At 31.2% G+C, this 15213-nt stretch overlaps 1 protein-coding gene across 2 annotated transcripts in view; it reads right to left on the bottom strand.

Annotated features, from left to right (window-relative positions):
* Window positions 1-15213, bottom strand: part of LOC118188864 (uncharacterized) — a 695340-nt gene that overhangs the window by 79795 nt on the left and 600332 nt on the right. For both annotated transcript variants that reach the window (XM_085810627.1, XM_085810628.1), the window contains 2 exons: window positions 13624-13815; window positions 5179-5307 (listed from right to left, as the gene is read on the bottom strand). In XM_085810627.1, the coding sequence (XP_085666753.1) occupies window positions 5179-5307; window positions 13624-13815 (321 nt within the window). The remainder of the gene's footprint in view (window positions 1-5178; window positions 5308-13623; window positions 13816-15213) is intronic.

Genomic DNA, 15213 nt, shown 5'->3' with positions numbered 1-15213 from the left:
GGAATAATAACATTTGAAATTTTCTCTAATACATCAAATTCCACTAAAATAAATTCCTAAATTTCATCGCATGCTTTATTTGCAACATTTGGAATCGAGGTACTGCAAAAAGGAAATATTTGAGCGAAAGCTTATGTCTCTTAAGTTTATGGAATCGTATTTAAGCATTTTCAAAAACAGGTCTAAATGTCATAATTTAATGCAGAGTCGTGCTCTAACATTACAGATCTCTCTAGTTTCATTACAGATGCCATGGGTGCATTACAACGTTTAATACCTTCATTAAATTGCTTTCATTAGACGGAGTAGGATTCTATAAAATAGGTTATCATACCTGGATGGGAATTCTATGTGAACTGCTGCAACAAAAGCGCTCCTTGTTTTTCCTCTAATTTAAGTTAAATAATTTTTGACTGAGGCAAAATGTAGAAACACAAAGAATTTATTAGTTTCAGTATAATCCACCAATCGGTAAGAAGTGACTTATAAATATTTAAAACGTTTCTGCACCTAAACACAAATAGAATTTCCAGTTAAACGTTGCTTAATTTAGTGATGTTTTAGAGTATGCGAGATAAGTATTTCATTAAATATTTTGGCATTTTTAGCTCCATACTTAACTCCATACAAAATACGTAGTTGTTTGTACGGAATTCCTAGGAACTCAAAAATCAAAATTTTTGAAAAGAATTTCATGAATGAATTCACGAATGAATTCACAACTCTCGACCGTAAGATTGGAGCAAATATTGATTTCTCATTCAAGATGGAACGTTCCTGCTTTTCAAATGCTCATGGAAAGATTCTCAAGAGCATTACTTATGCTGTCTATATGAGGCTCTTTTCAGCTTGATTGCGCTTCTTTCCACGAGGAATTATCATTGAAACTTCATTCTATGTTACACCGTTTAAGTAACGATAAAAGCTTAAGCACCTAATATGCACGAATTCTTATTTTCATGTTTTATTGTTAATGTTACTTGACTAAAGGAACAAATAATACATTATTTCTAATGGCTGCTGGGTAAGAAAAAATGTTAACTGCATAGTGAGGAGAATTTGACTCTCCTATAATTTTATTCTATGACATCCACTTCTATTTGTACAAAGATTTAATGGTGTATTTCATACCAAAGGCCATAGGGCCCTATTATCGAGTTTTTAAGAAACTACCGCAGTCTCGAAGACAGTTGTTCTTTTGAGAACAAGACTGTTGCTCTCTTTTGGGAGAAATGTTTCTTTGTTGCATAACTCCAATTTATAAGCTTCTTTTGCATCGTCATCAGATTAGATCTTATGATCTTACTAAAACGTTTTCAGAAGTACACGTGTGAAAACTGCAAATTTAGGGATCTAAAGCTATAAAGCTATACTAACATGTTTAAGTATGGCCCAATGAATTTCTTCACGACGCTGGTAGCATGAGGAAGTGTAGTTTCGTGCAATTGGGACAACCCGGTAAATAAAAATATGATCTGAATTGCAGTTGTAAATAAAAGACGGAACCGGATAAACTTACGTGGGTTTAAATCCATCCGTAGCAAAATGTAAGAATAACTAACTGCGCAGTGGTCTGCTTCATAACATTTAATACACACATCTAAGCTCACCTATACATTGCAGGCCAAATTTAAAGTGAAATAAATACTTAAAGTGAAACAAAACCACCAGCTCAATCACGGCTTACTACTTAAAAAGCAACACAGCATTTACGAGACTGCAAAGTTTCCATTGAATTACACTTAAGAACACTAAGGTTATTTGTCTAAGGGAAGGAATGTTTTCATGGATAATTTACTAAGATAAAATGGATCTTATTCATAATAATCATGTGAAAACGAAATCATGTGATGCTCCGGTCATTTCTTTCATCAGGAATTGAACCTGGACCGAATTATCAGTGTTCAGCGATCTTCTTCACTCCACCAATGGTGACTGTCAATTGGTGACTCCCGAATAGAAACGTTTTAACAAACATCCCTGTATATAGTCATTAGGTTATTTTGAAGCAGGAGACATGTAAAACGTGCAATGCCCCCGCATGGACTTGAACATGGACCTCTCGAATACGCACCGATTGTACTACCCTTACACCACGAAGGCATGCAGAAAGGATAAAAAAATACGTTATATACTCCTCCCTTTTGAAGGGCGACTGGAGATTAGGGGATCGCCAAGTTCTAGCAGTGAAGAATCTTTATACACCACCTTTTTAGTTTTGGGGCCACTGTAGAGTTTTTATTTTGAAACAGGAGATATGAAAAATGAGCAATGCTGTCGCCGGAACTCGAACTTGGACCTCTCGAATACGCGGCGAGTGTGCTACTGCTACACTAATAAGCCATGCAGAAAGGAGGGAGAAAATACCTCATACTTGTTCAAATGCTAAGTCTTGAGGTTTCTATTACAGTTTTGCTTTCATGTGCTGAAAGCTTCATGATGGAATGATTTCACTTTAAATTCGAATTTCACTTTAAACATTAGAAATAATGGCAATTGAATGAAATAAAACAAAATCAAATTCAAGCAATTTAATACCTTTATTAACAAACAGGCAGGAAAATTTGTTTCAGATAAATAAATGTCATAAATGTGCGCAGTTTATTATGAAAAATAAATTTCTTCCTGTGTTTAGAAAAAGAAATGTAATGTGACGTATTATTTACTTTGCAGATGTCACATCAACGCAATTTTACAAAGCCATTATGATGGATGAAGAAACTGTTTCTCTTTTTGTCGCTACGCCTCCTTTTCGCTTTCAAATAATCATATATCAAAATTCTTTTGCAATCCCAACCTCATTTTATGTTTCATGACATAACCTCTCATTATTTCTTACGCTTTCCAACTGTTTCAGCATTTTAGTTTAGTTCTTATTTATTGTCAATTTCTTTATTCTGAAAATATATGCAGAGTATTGTTTAAAAAAGCAAGAACAACAGAAATTATCATTGCGTTTTATATTTTCGCTCAAGTTACTTTCAAATAATAAAATTCATATGTGTAAAAAATTTGCTCATAGACCTTTGGCAAATTAATGTTTTTGAGTGATTACAAATCAATGATTATTATAAAGTTTAATGTTTCCTTTTCAAAGCAGGAAAATAATAGATGAAGAGAATTAAAAAAAAATATCTAATAAATAATTACTTCATTTTTACTTTTCAATTTAAGCATTTTAAGAATGAATATGAATAATTGCAAAATCTTTAATCAGCCTGAATAGTTAAAAGAAGAATGTGACTTTCTAGAGTTATAAGCATTTGATGCCTCAGAAATAATCAAGGTATTTCGTAATTGATCTTTGATTTAAACTTTTAGTTCGCATTTAATGGTTTCAAATCATGATACGAGCTTAAACAAATTAACGAAGGTTCATATTTTTCGAAATTACCTATAAAATATACTTTTATGTAATCTTTCAAACACATTAAAATGATATTCAATTTTGAGAACTGAAGAATACTGCATAGAACTTCAATCAGAATACGGAAAGCAGTGCGATTGTAGATCTGTTATTTAATTATCTTGTCAAAACGTTAAAAATGGTAGAATCATCATATTTTCGTATTCGTGTAATTTTTATGATATTTTTTTGCCACAAATTATTCACAAGATTACGCAAGAGTTATTTTTCACTTCAATAAATTATCTCCAAAGCAGTAAGATTAATAATCGATTTCTAGAGAAATGTCCGTGCATTCGAACAATCACAGTAAGCTCACAACCCGAGGACACTACTAGCTGAATGGCAAAGACGAATGCTTTGGCATTTTACGATGTGGAATGCCATCTCCAGAATGCTTTCAAATGACGACCAACATCGTTATTAATATTCATTAGCTTGTAAAGTATATATTAATTTTATAACAGTCATTTTTAGCTTATGCCTCTCTCCTTTCTCTTCTAGCTTCAGCTTACAACTCCCTATCAGAATGAAGATTTAGAATCGCGTTAAATGCAAATGAGAAGTAGGTTAGTATTTAGTCAAGTTCCACTGACTTCGCCCCAGAGAGTGGGGATTCCTGACTACCTATAGACCTTTAGGCTACGTCTCTCTAAGTTCTACACTAGGCCGTATCACGTGCCTTTGGATAGTTCACTGGCTAATTTAATATTACGGGCTAACTAGTTTAGAATTGTGTTAGCTTCGGCTAAATCTTTTTAGTTAGTCATTACATTAGTTAGTTCTTATTTCTTACATTTTGAGTTTAAGCCTAAGTAGAGGCTTTGCTGTACGCTCTAAGAAAGGAGCCAACTGTTAATTTTTATTTGGAGTGAATAAAGGGCAATTAACGCTTGAGTTTATGTTTCTGTTCTTAGACTTAAGCGAGTATTCGCTTAGAAGATCACTAGGTTCCTTAACACTTAGTTTAATAGAATAAAAGTAAGAAACTCTAAAGTGATATTATTTATCATTACATTTAAATCTGTGTTACCGAGACACATATATCATTAAGAAATGATACATATATATCATTTGCAAATTTAGATAATAAATAGTTCCTTTGCATAAAATTTACGTATTTTTATATTCAAATTGTATGATCCATTACTTCTTTTGTTTCGGCAGTGAAACGTATATCTACATGAAAACAACATTTAGCTTTAAAATTTAAACATGAAACATATTTCGCTATTTTTTATTCATTCAGTAAATAGATCAATTGTGTAAAAATAGTAAACAGAACACAAGCATAAAAATAAAGTGCAAACCTAAGAACAAGCTTTCGCATGTTTATTAGGTGCACATTATTTACTCAATAAATACATACTATTGCATATGTATTTATTGTAGTAGATTAAAATCTTAACAGCATTTAGAAAAGAAGAAATATTTCAACACATCGTCAAATAATTGAGAACGATATTCTTTCGCTATATAAGCTTATTCGTTCCATTCGACAAACTTCGGATGAATTTAATAAAACTGAAATTATTCTTAAAAATCTTTCAAGTTGTATCTGTTGGTTCTATCTCAACAGGATTAATGTACCGTAAATATTAGTGAATAAAAAAAGGTTTAAAGAAACAGCACGATTTACGAACAACACACAGTACAATAAACAATACTTATATAATTTTGTAAATGTAGTATGCTTACCACAATTTGAGGTTATAAAAGAAATATATACTAAAAACAATTAATAGACGCCAATAATAAGAATCATAACTCACAAGCCACTTCTAATTTAAATTTCTTGAAAGCAGGAGGAGGAATGCCATTACTAGCTATGCATATGTAATGCCCCATATGATCTCGACTGACTTGTTTGAAGTGTAATATACTCGAATTCACTGATGATTCTGTAAAATATGTTAATCTTAATGTTATAATAAGATAATAAATTTCACTTCATATACGTATACAAATAAAATATTAAATACAAGTAAACATAAAAGTAATTTTTTTTCGTAGTAGTACAACCATACCAGAGAGACTTTTTAAGGCAAATTGAAAATTTTCAGTTCCTCATTACTTCCTCATACGAAGTAAAGAAAGTATTATAATTCCAGGTATCATATTTCCGCGAAAACGGCTGTTGAATCAATATGTTTTTCGTGACTTAATGTACGTACGAACAGAATCAAGAACTATATTCCCCAAAACGGATTGAAAAATGGATTTAAAATCGATTTAGAAGGTTTTAGTTAAATTTAGTAATTTCCCCATTATTATTTTGTTCTAAATTGAGCTAAAAATTCAAAAATTACATTTGTTGGCAGATATGTTCGAGCAAGAAGAAGTAAAACAACATGTTTGAAAAAAACAAAAGAACCCTCATAATATAAAAATTCTTTATGTCTAAAAGTAACAAAAATACCAGTATACACTATGAAAAAATGAAAGTATTAATATATATGAAATCTAAAAGTTTGCTGCTTTTAATTTCTTTTCAAATGACCGGGTACTTGCTTATCAAGCATGTGTTGGTGATGGCCAAGCCTATCTATCATTTAAGTTTCATCAGCTATATTCTCTAAGGGTATCCATCGATATGATGCCCTTGGACCATTCATTGATATTATACCCTTGTTACCATCCATCGATATTATACCCCCTCAAGGTATCTTGGGCGTACCGACAAGGTACATCTACCGTTATTATACTTGGAAGAAGCGAAGGATACACATAAACAACTAACTAAGCCTTAGTAATTTACACCCGCATACTTAAATTCAGACAAGTAGTCAGGATTCACCAACCATCCTACCAGGCCGTCTCGATGGTGACGACCAGGCTGACAAAGCTTGTAAAATGGTATCGGAGACATTGTGGTTACATAATATTAGCTAATATCCATTATATAAAAGCATAAAATTCAGATCGCTTGATCTAAGATGTGAACAAAACTAGCATTTACTTCATCGCGAGAAAGGATAGAAGTCTTCTTGCATTCTCCCGAAAAATACATATTATGTGAAAAAACAAGCAAGTATTAAAGCGCTTAAGATTGTTTTTAATTTCATGGGTTTTACTTGGGAAAAATTTTCAGAACTTTCTTGTAAGCTTGTCTCGCAATTCAGTTTATTCAATTTACTACTCTTCTTATAATGGGCCTTAGTAAGATATTTTAGTATGGGAACTTATATATAAAATAAGATCTTAAAAGCGTATTATGAAGAGCGATATATCAGAGGATTAAGTCATCTTCTAAGGTCTTATACATTTTTATGCTAAAAGGAGTAACCGAAAAGCATTTCATGAAAAAATATCAAAGACCTAGCTTTTTTATTGTAATAAATGAGGAATTAAACACGATAAGACAAGGTTCAATGCCTCGACATTTACTACTGAAGCGTAAAATAAGATGAATTACGCTTTTTACTTAAAATTCTTAGCTTTAAAAGCTCCCTTATGCTAATCCTGTACTGAAATGAAAGCTGAATGTTCTTCCATAGCTTAAATTTTATCCGAGTAAGCAGAAATTCCATTAAGTAACACACAAAAAACAGCATTCATTAATTTTCATTTTAATACTTTTTTGGTCTTATAATCAAGTTAAGATATAATGGATATTAGCTCCTAGTGTACCTATGTTAAAATGCGAACTCTGCAATATTTTGTGGGGTTTCTCTTCAGCGTTATTTAAAATATGCATTCAAACATTTTAAAGTTGATTTAGAAAATACTGCATTAATTAGTTTTAAAGATAGATTTTATTTTGTAAGAAAATTTTGAAAAAGGAATGATACCATATTTTACTTGTTTATAAAATTGTTATTATTAGTAGTATTATTTTACTATAAGAAATTTATTGAAAGCTAGCTGAGAGTGAAAATATGATTCTCTCGGTACATGCTTCATTCTTTACATTTCGCTGCATTTGTTCAAAAGAAGAACAATGTTGCTATCGTAATTATTTAATTCTGGCTTATTTTATTATGACTGAATTGAATTATACTTTCAAAAAGAGATCATATTTTTGATTCTGAGGTATTTTATTAAGCTTCTGTCAATGAAAGGTTTATTCTAGCCTTTATTAAATAAAAAATTTTCTTTTAAATGCTATTCGTAAAAATTATTGTGCTCGGATACATATTTAGATTTATAATTTTATTCAGTCTTTGTCAGTTGCTTTAGGTCATTTTCTATCTAAACGGTACTCCTATGATTTGAAATCAAAATCGTTTTTCTTAGTATTTAAATTTTTAGACTTTTATTCTAAGTGCAAATAATTACGGGTCGATAAGCATTTTGTAAAATTTCTTCACAATTTGATTAATATTACACTATTTTAGAGTAAAAAGAAGGATCTAGTATCTACAGTTACTTCCATTTCACTTAAATATCCTCATATATGTATGCAAATAGTTATGAAACACCACTGTTTTCATTGGAAATTAGTTTTGCATGAATTAATAAAAAAAACAAGCACGCTTTACGAAAACAGTCTTCAATGATTAATAGTAATTTAATACAGATAAATAAAATTTATTACTTGAAACTGATTTCAGATTTTCTCACGTAAAATTGCATTGTTGCATAATATTTGCTTTAAACTCTGATACATATATATAGTTTTGTAAAAAAAACCTTCTTTTGTGAACATAGTAAATTTTCAGATATTTCCATCTAAAATGAAATAAGAATTTATCACAGGCTTAGTCGGAAAGCAGTTATAAAAAGAGATCAGAAGGCATAAATTCTCTCCTTTCAGTAATAGAAATATACTCGAAAGCATTCTTCAGGAGGTTTCGAATTCATCGGTCATTTAGCCATCCTATCCCTGAAGGCGTCGCCCTGTGTGCATAATAGTGGTAGACAAATTACAGCCTCACGTAGTGGTTACACATGCATGCACCAAATCCTTAAGTAGCATAATATATAATATAACGTCCAGGGCAACAAATCACGAACATTACATCCGAAATCACTGATTAAGAGTAATTTTACAGTTTACGAGTTATGAGATAGTTTCGCATGTACTCCTTTATTCCAGAAAACTGGCATGTTTTTCACCAAGGAATGTAAGAGCGTATTAAAATAGAGATTTTCAAGCTGCAGTTCGAAAATATAGATCTACATCTTTACCTGAATTAGAATATAATCACTAGCGGAATTTACTTTAATGTGACGTTTTGCATGAACTTATAAGTAACGCTACCAACAGCGTCATCTAAATACGAGAATTTTTCATATTAGTTTCAATGCTCTATTTTGTGGTATCAAGTAGGTATCGGAATCACATATAGTTGGCATATTAATCGTTTTTTCAACGAAACCAGATCTGATGAGTGATATAATCATATTTACCAAAATTTTGCTTAATGTGAAATCAGCTTGCAGGCTTTTATGTTAACTCACTCTGAAAGAAAATCTGCAGCAGCTGTTCGTTAGCTGGTCATTCTGTTAGATTTTCCTGCTACTGAATTGCTTAATCGGCTTCAGCTTCAGTAGCCGCAGCTTAGTTTGAGACCTGAGCGAAAGCTTAATTAGGCGCGTATTAATTTGTATTTAATTTTTAATTTGAATTTTTAATTATTTTTTTTTCAAATTTTCTGCAATCTGCACAGGTTGTGTTTTGGCAAGTTTTGTATAACCGTTAAGCTGATAAGAAAAGAAAAATATTTTTTAATCATAAATTTCATAAATTAAAAATTTTTAATCATAAATTTAAAAAAAAAATTATTATTAAAATATTTTTAATCATAAATTTTTTAATCATAATTTATTTTTTTAATATTTAAATTTCATCTGAGTTCATGTTTACCGTACAGTAGAAGTAAAACAGGCTGATATGTGTCCAGTCTATCCGTACTAGGAGTAGTGTGTTCTGAATATTAGCATTTAAAGCAGCATAGAAGAATATTAGCTTTGTGAAAAAAGGCAGATGAAAATGTGGAATTGGTGAATCCAAAACTAATAAGTTCCGCCTTTTTTAAAGCAAGTATTTTCATTCTTTAATTCTTCAGTGATAAATGCATTATTTTGTAATAAAAACACTTGGCAAATGATTAGTAAGCAAACAAACTAACATGGTCTAACAGGTAATTTATGAGTATCATCTCAGAGCACTTTTATATGCAAGTTTCTTTACACTTGAACTCTGTCTACTAGCTAGCATTCAAGTGTTTATACTGACTGATATATTATTTCTATTAAACACTTTTGTGCTGAATCGAGCAAGTTATTTAAAGGTTACCAAACTGCCCAAAACCTGCAAGATCGTCAGATTTAAATAAATGTTGAAGACATTTTGAAAACATGTTAAGTGAATCTGGTTATTCTAAAAGAAAATGTTTCGTCATAATTTAGGGATGGGATATCCGAATAAATAAAATTTAGTGAATTTGAAAAAGGTTTAAAATTACAAAACTCGAACTCTCGCTTTTTTTTAGACATTCAAATCTTTCCTATTATAACCTAAGAAAACGTTGAATATCTAAAAAGAATTATTAGTGTCCAATAAAAGCATTCATTAAATTAAATACAGTATCAAAACTAATATGAGAAAAACCGTATAGTAAATACTAAAACTAAATATGAAATGACTTTTATTGCAATTTCAATGCTACGTATTTCTTAGTGGGATAAAAAGAGTGACAGTGCTTCAGGATGCCATCCCAGCGGAATCTGTCAAAATTCCAATCTGTGCAGTGTATGCTCTGGAACATTCTCGAAGTTATTGAACAATTTTGGTAACCTTGGACGTAAAAATCTTGTACTAATATGCCTGGATATTCCTAGTAATTTCATGTTATAGGAACACTGCGTCATTCACATGACTCCATTTGTCTACCAAGTGATTTGGTCATCTGCGACTGTTGAAATTTGAATTGAAACCTAAATTCTTACCCAAAACCTTTCCCCAAATTTTATTTAGAAAACGAACAAAAAGATTAAGTAATTTAAATTTTATTTGTATTTTCTTATTAAATATAAGAGTATTTTTAAAACCTGCATTCGTAAATAAATTTTTTGTTAAACACAGATTTTTAAAATTTTTCTTTAATTAAAAACGTTTGTTATTACGTAGAAATTTCAAATTTCGGCTTTCTTTCTTATTAAATTTATCTGAAACATACGAGAAACCTTTAGAGTATAGTACTTCTAGTATATATTTTGACTTAAACTGTTTATATTGAATATAATATGACATAAAAGAATTTTGGTATCTGCAAACGTAATGAATTCTGATCTAGAATCTAAATTTCAGACTTACATCTCTGAATTCGGAATTCTTGCAATACTATCTTTGGTTATGAATTTTATGATTTATTAATGAGTTTAATTAATTAATTTAAATTATTAGTATTGATTAACTAATAATGAACGATATGATTTGTCTTTGAATCTCTTCCCGTTTGGCCTTTTTTCAGAGAGACTCACAATATTCCTGTAACACCCCAGTCCATCGGACGAAAGATATCAGTGAACTTAGATCTGTCAATTGCTAAGTTCAAATAGTGCTATCAAGATGAGATCAGACGAATTTTAAAATAGAGGAACAATACTCCTGATGCCGCAAATCACCTTTCTGAATTGTGGTGGCGATCTGTCCACAACAGAGACATACATATTTGTGACATGCTGATAGACATCAAGACAGTGTTTTTGTGAATGAAAAATACTTATGGATACCGGTATTGCTTTATGTATGATTCTAGTTGTAAAAGAATTTCTACTGATTTATATGAACTAGCATGGCTTCAATTGCCACATGATAAACAGGATTGCTTTAAATGCTTTTTAATGCATATGAAACACAATGATGACCATCGAGAGATACGATTCTAGATTCTCTTTAGGACTACATAAGTGAATTTTTCTGAACCTAAAAAAATACATGTGCTTATCTTTTGAGGTCACTTATTCCAACATTTGTCTTAGCCTTTCCAACAAAGGTAAACCACACAGACAAGCGATAAGGGGAACAATTGTGCGTGTGGGTTAAATGCTTCAGGGAGTAAATATTCCGGCAAAGAGGGTGGACTGTATTCAGTGCAGATCTCCAAAAGAATTCTATTGTAGAGTAGTTCTTGAATGAATTCGTGGAATTAGGAGTTAGATGTTTTAACTTTCTGTAGCCATTTGAAGCCAACATTTTAGTTGAAATCCTGTTAATCTAGTGCTCCTTTTAGTAGTAAATATGGCTCCCGCGAAAAGAAATAAACATAATGCTGGTTTCAATTGCGAAGACATTCATTTTGCGAAATAAAATAGAAATCCTGCTACAGTAAGGATGTTTGGTGTCAATAAAAGATGGAACGGATAATGATTATTTATTTATGGATCAAAATAACAGTGATGATGAAGATGAAACAAAATTCGATGATACGCCTAAAGATTTAACGGAAGATGAACATGACGAACTCTTCATGTTATTCGCTAATGAAAATGTTTAATTTCATAAGGTATGCCATTTCTTCTAAATAATCGGCATTTTGGTACATGTAAAAATATCTACATTTTTTTTCCTTATTTTTAGCTATCATTTTTATATCCGGCGTATAACGCGCCCCCGTAAATTTCGGTCCTATTTTTGTATTAAAAGTGTGCGTTATGCCCCGGAATATACGGTATTTATGCACTGCTGCTTTTTAAGTGGTTTAGAAAAGTAATGTTATCAGTTTCTTTGATTACAATCGAGGTTCATGGGCGATAAATCACCAGATGGGTGGTGGCAGGTCACATGCTGCGAGAATATCCGAAACCCAATACATAATAGAAAACTAGACTAGAGAATACGGGCCAGTCGCTAAGTTAAGCGAAATTGCGCCAAAGCTGGCAACCTCCATTTTTATGACGTAATGAAAATCGTTAGGGTTCCAGTTCGTATTATTTAACCGAGCCTTTTGAATATTCGTACTTAGATCTTGAATATTCGTCATTCGCAATTTGTGGTTTTGCATGCGTTACGTTTCCTTTAACCAGTGTATTTGAGATACTGGTAAGAAAGCGATAATATTCGCTGACACCCAGCAAGTATTAAAGTATCAATTTTCGTCATTTCACTGTGCTTCTCAGGAATTGTGTGAGTAAAATGGCGAGCGTCAAAAGAGCTGAACATGTGGATTTTGCTTATTTGATTCGGTTTCAAGATAAGGGTGAAAGATGTTTTGATTTCGAATGTGTACGAATGCCCTAAGTGTAAAAATAGTACGAAATTAGTTTGAAGGAAGATGTGACAGATTTGTTTGAATGGAGATGTCGTGTTACCGGTCCACCTAAGTACGAGGTCCAAAGAGAAAGGGGTTCTTGGTTTTCCGAGGGAACTTTTGTCTAATCCTTCAACTAACACATTTGTGGGGTTAGAAATGCACGAATCAGTTTATTATGGATGGTTGATTAACACAGTTGAACTGGAAATACGAAAATTGATTAATACAGATTTTGGTTTAAATATAAGTCACAATAAACGTTACTCTCATTAGATGTAAGTAAATTATATGTGATTAAGGGCGGGGTTGAAATAAGCGCGACATTTTGAATTTTTTCTTCATTGTATTGTTATATTTTAATGTAGATATAACAAATGTGGTTTTCTATTGTTCATTAAAAATCAAAATTTATTGTAAAAATAAAAATTTCGTAGTTAAATCCGTTTAACCAATTTTTGTTTTTACTGTACTATGGCTTATGTTTCAGTCGATCGAAATTTTGAATTTTATCTTCGTTTCGTTTATGGTTCGCTTAAAGCATTCTTTTAAAGTTTTAGCTCATGTATGAATCAAGGTTTTCTTCTTATTTATTGCTTATTACATGTTCTTAAAATTTTGTGATAAAACGTTTAACACCCTTTTGCTACTGTCTTAAAAATGGTATATGGTATTCTGAAAAGTCTTAATATTGTTGATCTCCTAAAATACATAGTTATTAATTTTTAAATACTTTTCCGTTGTTTTTCTCGAACTTCTGTTTTACATATTAATCGCTACCATCTAATATGGCGATGAGTTAGCGATTTTCTAAAATGCGCGAAAATAACACATTTGGCGAATTGGCGATTTTTCGAAAATTCGCCAAAATGGCCCTTAATATTCAGTTTTACCTTTTTTTTTTTTTTTTTTTTTTAACTGAAGGGCAGAAGCGGGGGGAAATGAAAAGGTAAACACTAAAATTACTAACTGTAAATAAAGGTAAAGTTTCGTTAAACCCTTCCTAAATATGGAACTTACGTTGCCGAATTTTGAATTCTATCGCTTTATTTACATCACTCCTAGTCTTGAATAGAATTGGTTTCTTTTCGTCACTACGCCACGTGTACAGAGGACGTGGCTGACCGGTAGCAGAACACTCCAGACGAACCTCATAACCTTCATCTACTATCATAGTTGTTTCAGGTTCGATGTCAACAATAGCTGGGGCAACTGCAAGAAAAATATAAGAGATATCATATAAGAAACTGCTTCTTCATTTGAATTATAATTTTACAATATTTTTATTAATTATTAAAATTTCATTAGTAGCAATCGGATGGAGAGGTGTAACTATATATATATATATATATATATATATATATATATATATTCTAATAATAAATTACACTTAAATACATATAATACGTATGTAACAATTTGACTATTCTGTTCGTACTACTAAATCAGACGAAGAAGGGACGAGAAACTTCATGAGCATTATGGCAGAAAAATTTTATTTTGCATAAAACTACTGAACTTAACTAATTACCACAAAGCTGAATGTTAAAACTCACAGATTTGAGCTGATACTGCTAACTGAAACATAAAAGCTAATATTTTTAACCGATTTTGACTCACAAGGCCGTATATATACGGCTTAGAGTATTTTGTGTGACGTCGTTAAGAAAGTATATATATATATGTGAATTCTGAAATATAACTAAGAAATTAAGAGAATATGTAAAAAGTGTATAAAGCCAGGTACAAAGTAATAGGGTTATTTTGGCATTAAAATCAAGAAAATACCTCTTTACTTTGGCAGGTTTAAGAAATTTGGACTTCTTAGCGAAACCTTTGTGTCAGGTAGAGAAATTTTCTAAGCATCCTGATATTTCTGGCTACGTAAATTTGAAATAAAGCCATGCTTTTCCTGAGCGAGCTAAAAACAATAAATGCACTGAAAATATATGACAATTTTTTTGTTGGTACGTAATTTGCCCTGTGTTATGAATTTGAATTATTTTTGAAGAATAACATTCATTAGGATTTTATTTTGTACTTTATAGCATTAAACTGTGATTGTGACTGTATTTCGCCTAATTCACACTTTTTATTTGAGGGAAAAAGAAAAAAAAAAGTTCACAAGTGCAAAGCAAAAGAAAAAACATTCATGGCATTGCATATTGCAAGTAGACGTATAAAAGAAGAAATAATTCCACAGAACCGACAGAAAAATAATGCCAGCACGCAATTTTGTTTTCTTATCTATCTCATTAGAAACCTCTCTGCTATGATTAATGGATCCATTGATTGTCTATAATCTAGAATTCACCAAAATTTAGAATATTTAGAAAAGGGAGAAAACTAAGAATTAACCGAAGCGGACACAGCAAGGAAATGATATTATTTTGCTTAAAACGCAACATGATCAGTTTCACAAAGAGTTTCTTCTCAACTTGTATTTCACTATAGTTTTAAAAAGAAGGGTAATTCATCTTCATTTGTTAAGTGTTTGATAGGCAACATTTTCAAATTTAGAAAATGGGCTAAACAATGCTGAATCGAAAAGTATTTATAGTTGCATATTTTAATTGCTTATCGACATAGATTTAACAGCTACATTTTAAT

Source organism: Stegodyphus dumicola, chromosome 2 (genome assembly GCF_044657685.1).
Source record: "Stegodyphus dumicola isolate Sdum_Otavi_A_Nest chromosome 2, ASM4465768v1".
Taxonomy (NCBI): Eukaryota; Metazoa; Arthropoda; class Arachnida; order Araneae; family Eresidae; genus Stegodyphus; species Stegodyphus dumicola.
The sequence above is the reverse complement of the archived record's forward strand: the minus strand, read 5'-3'. Positions and strand labels throughout refer to the sequence as shown.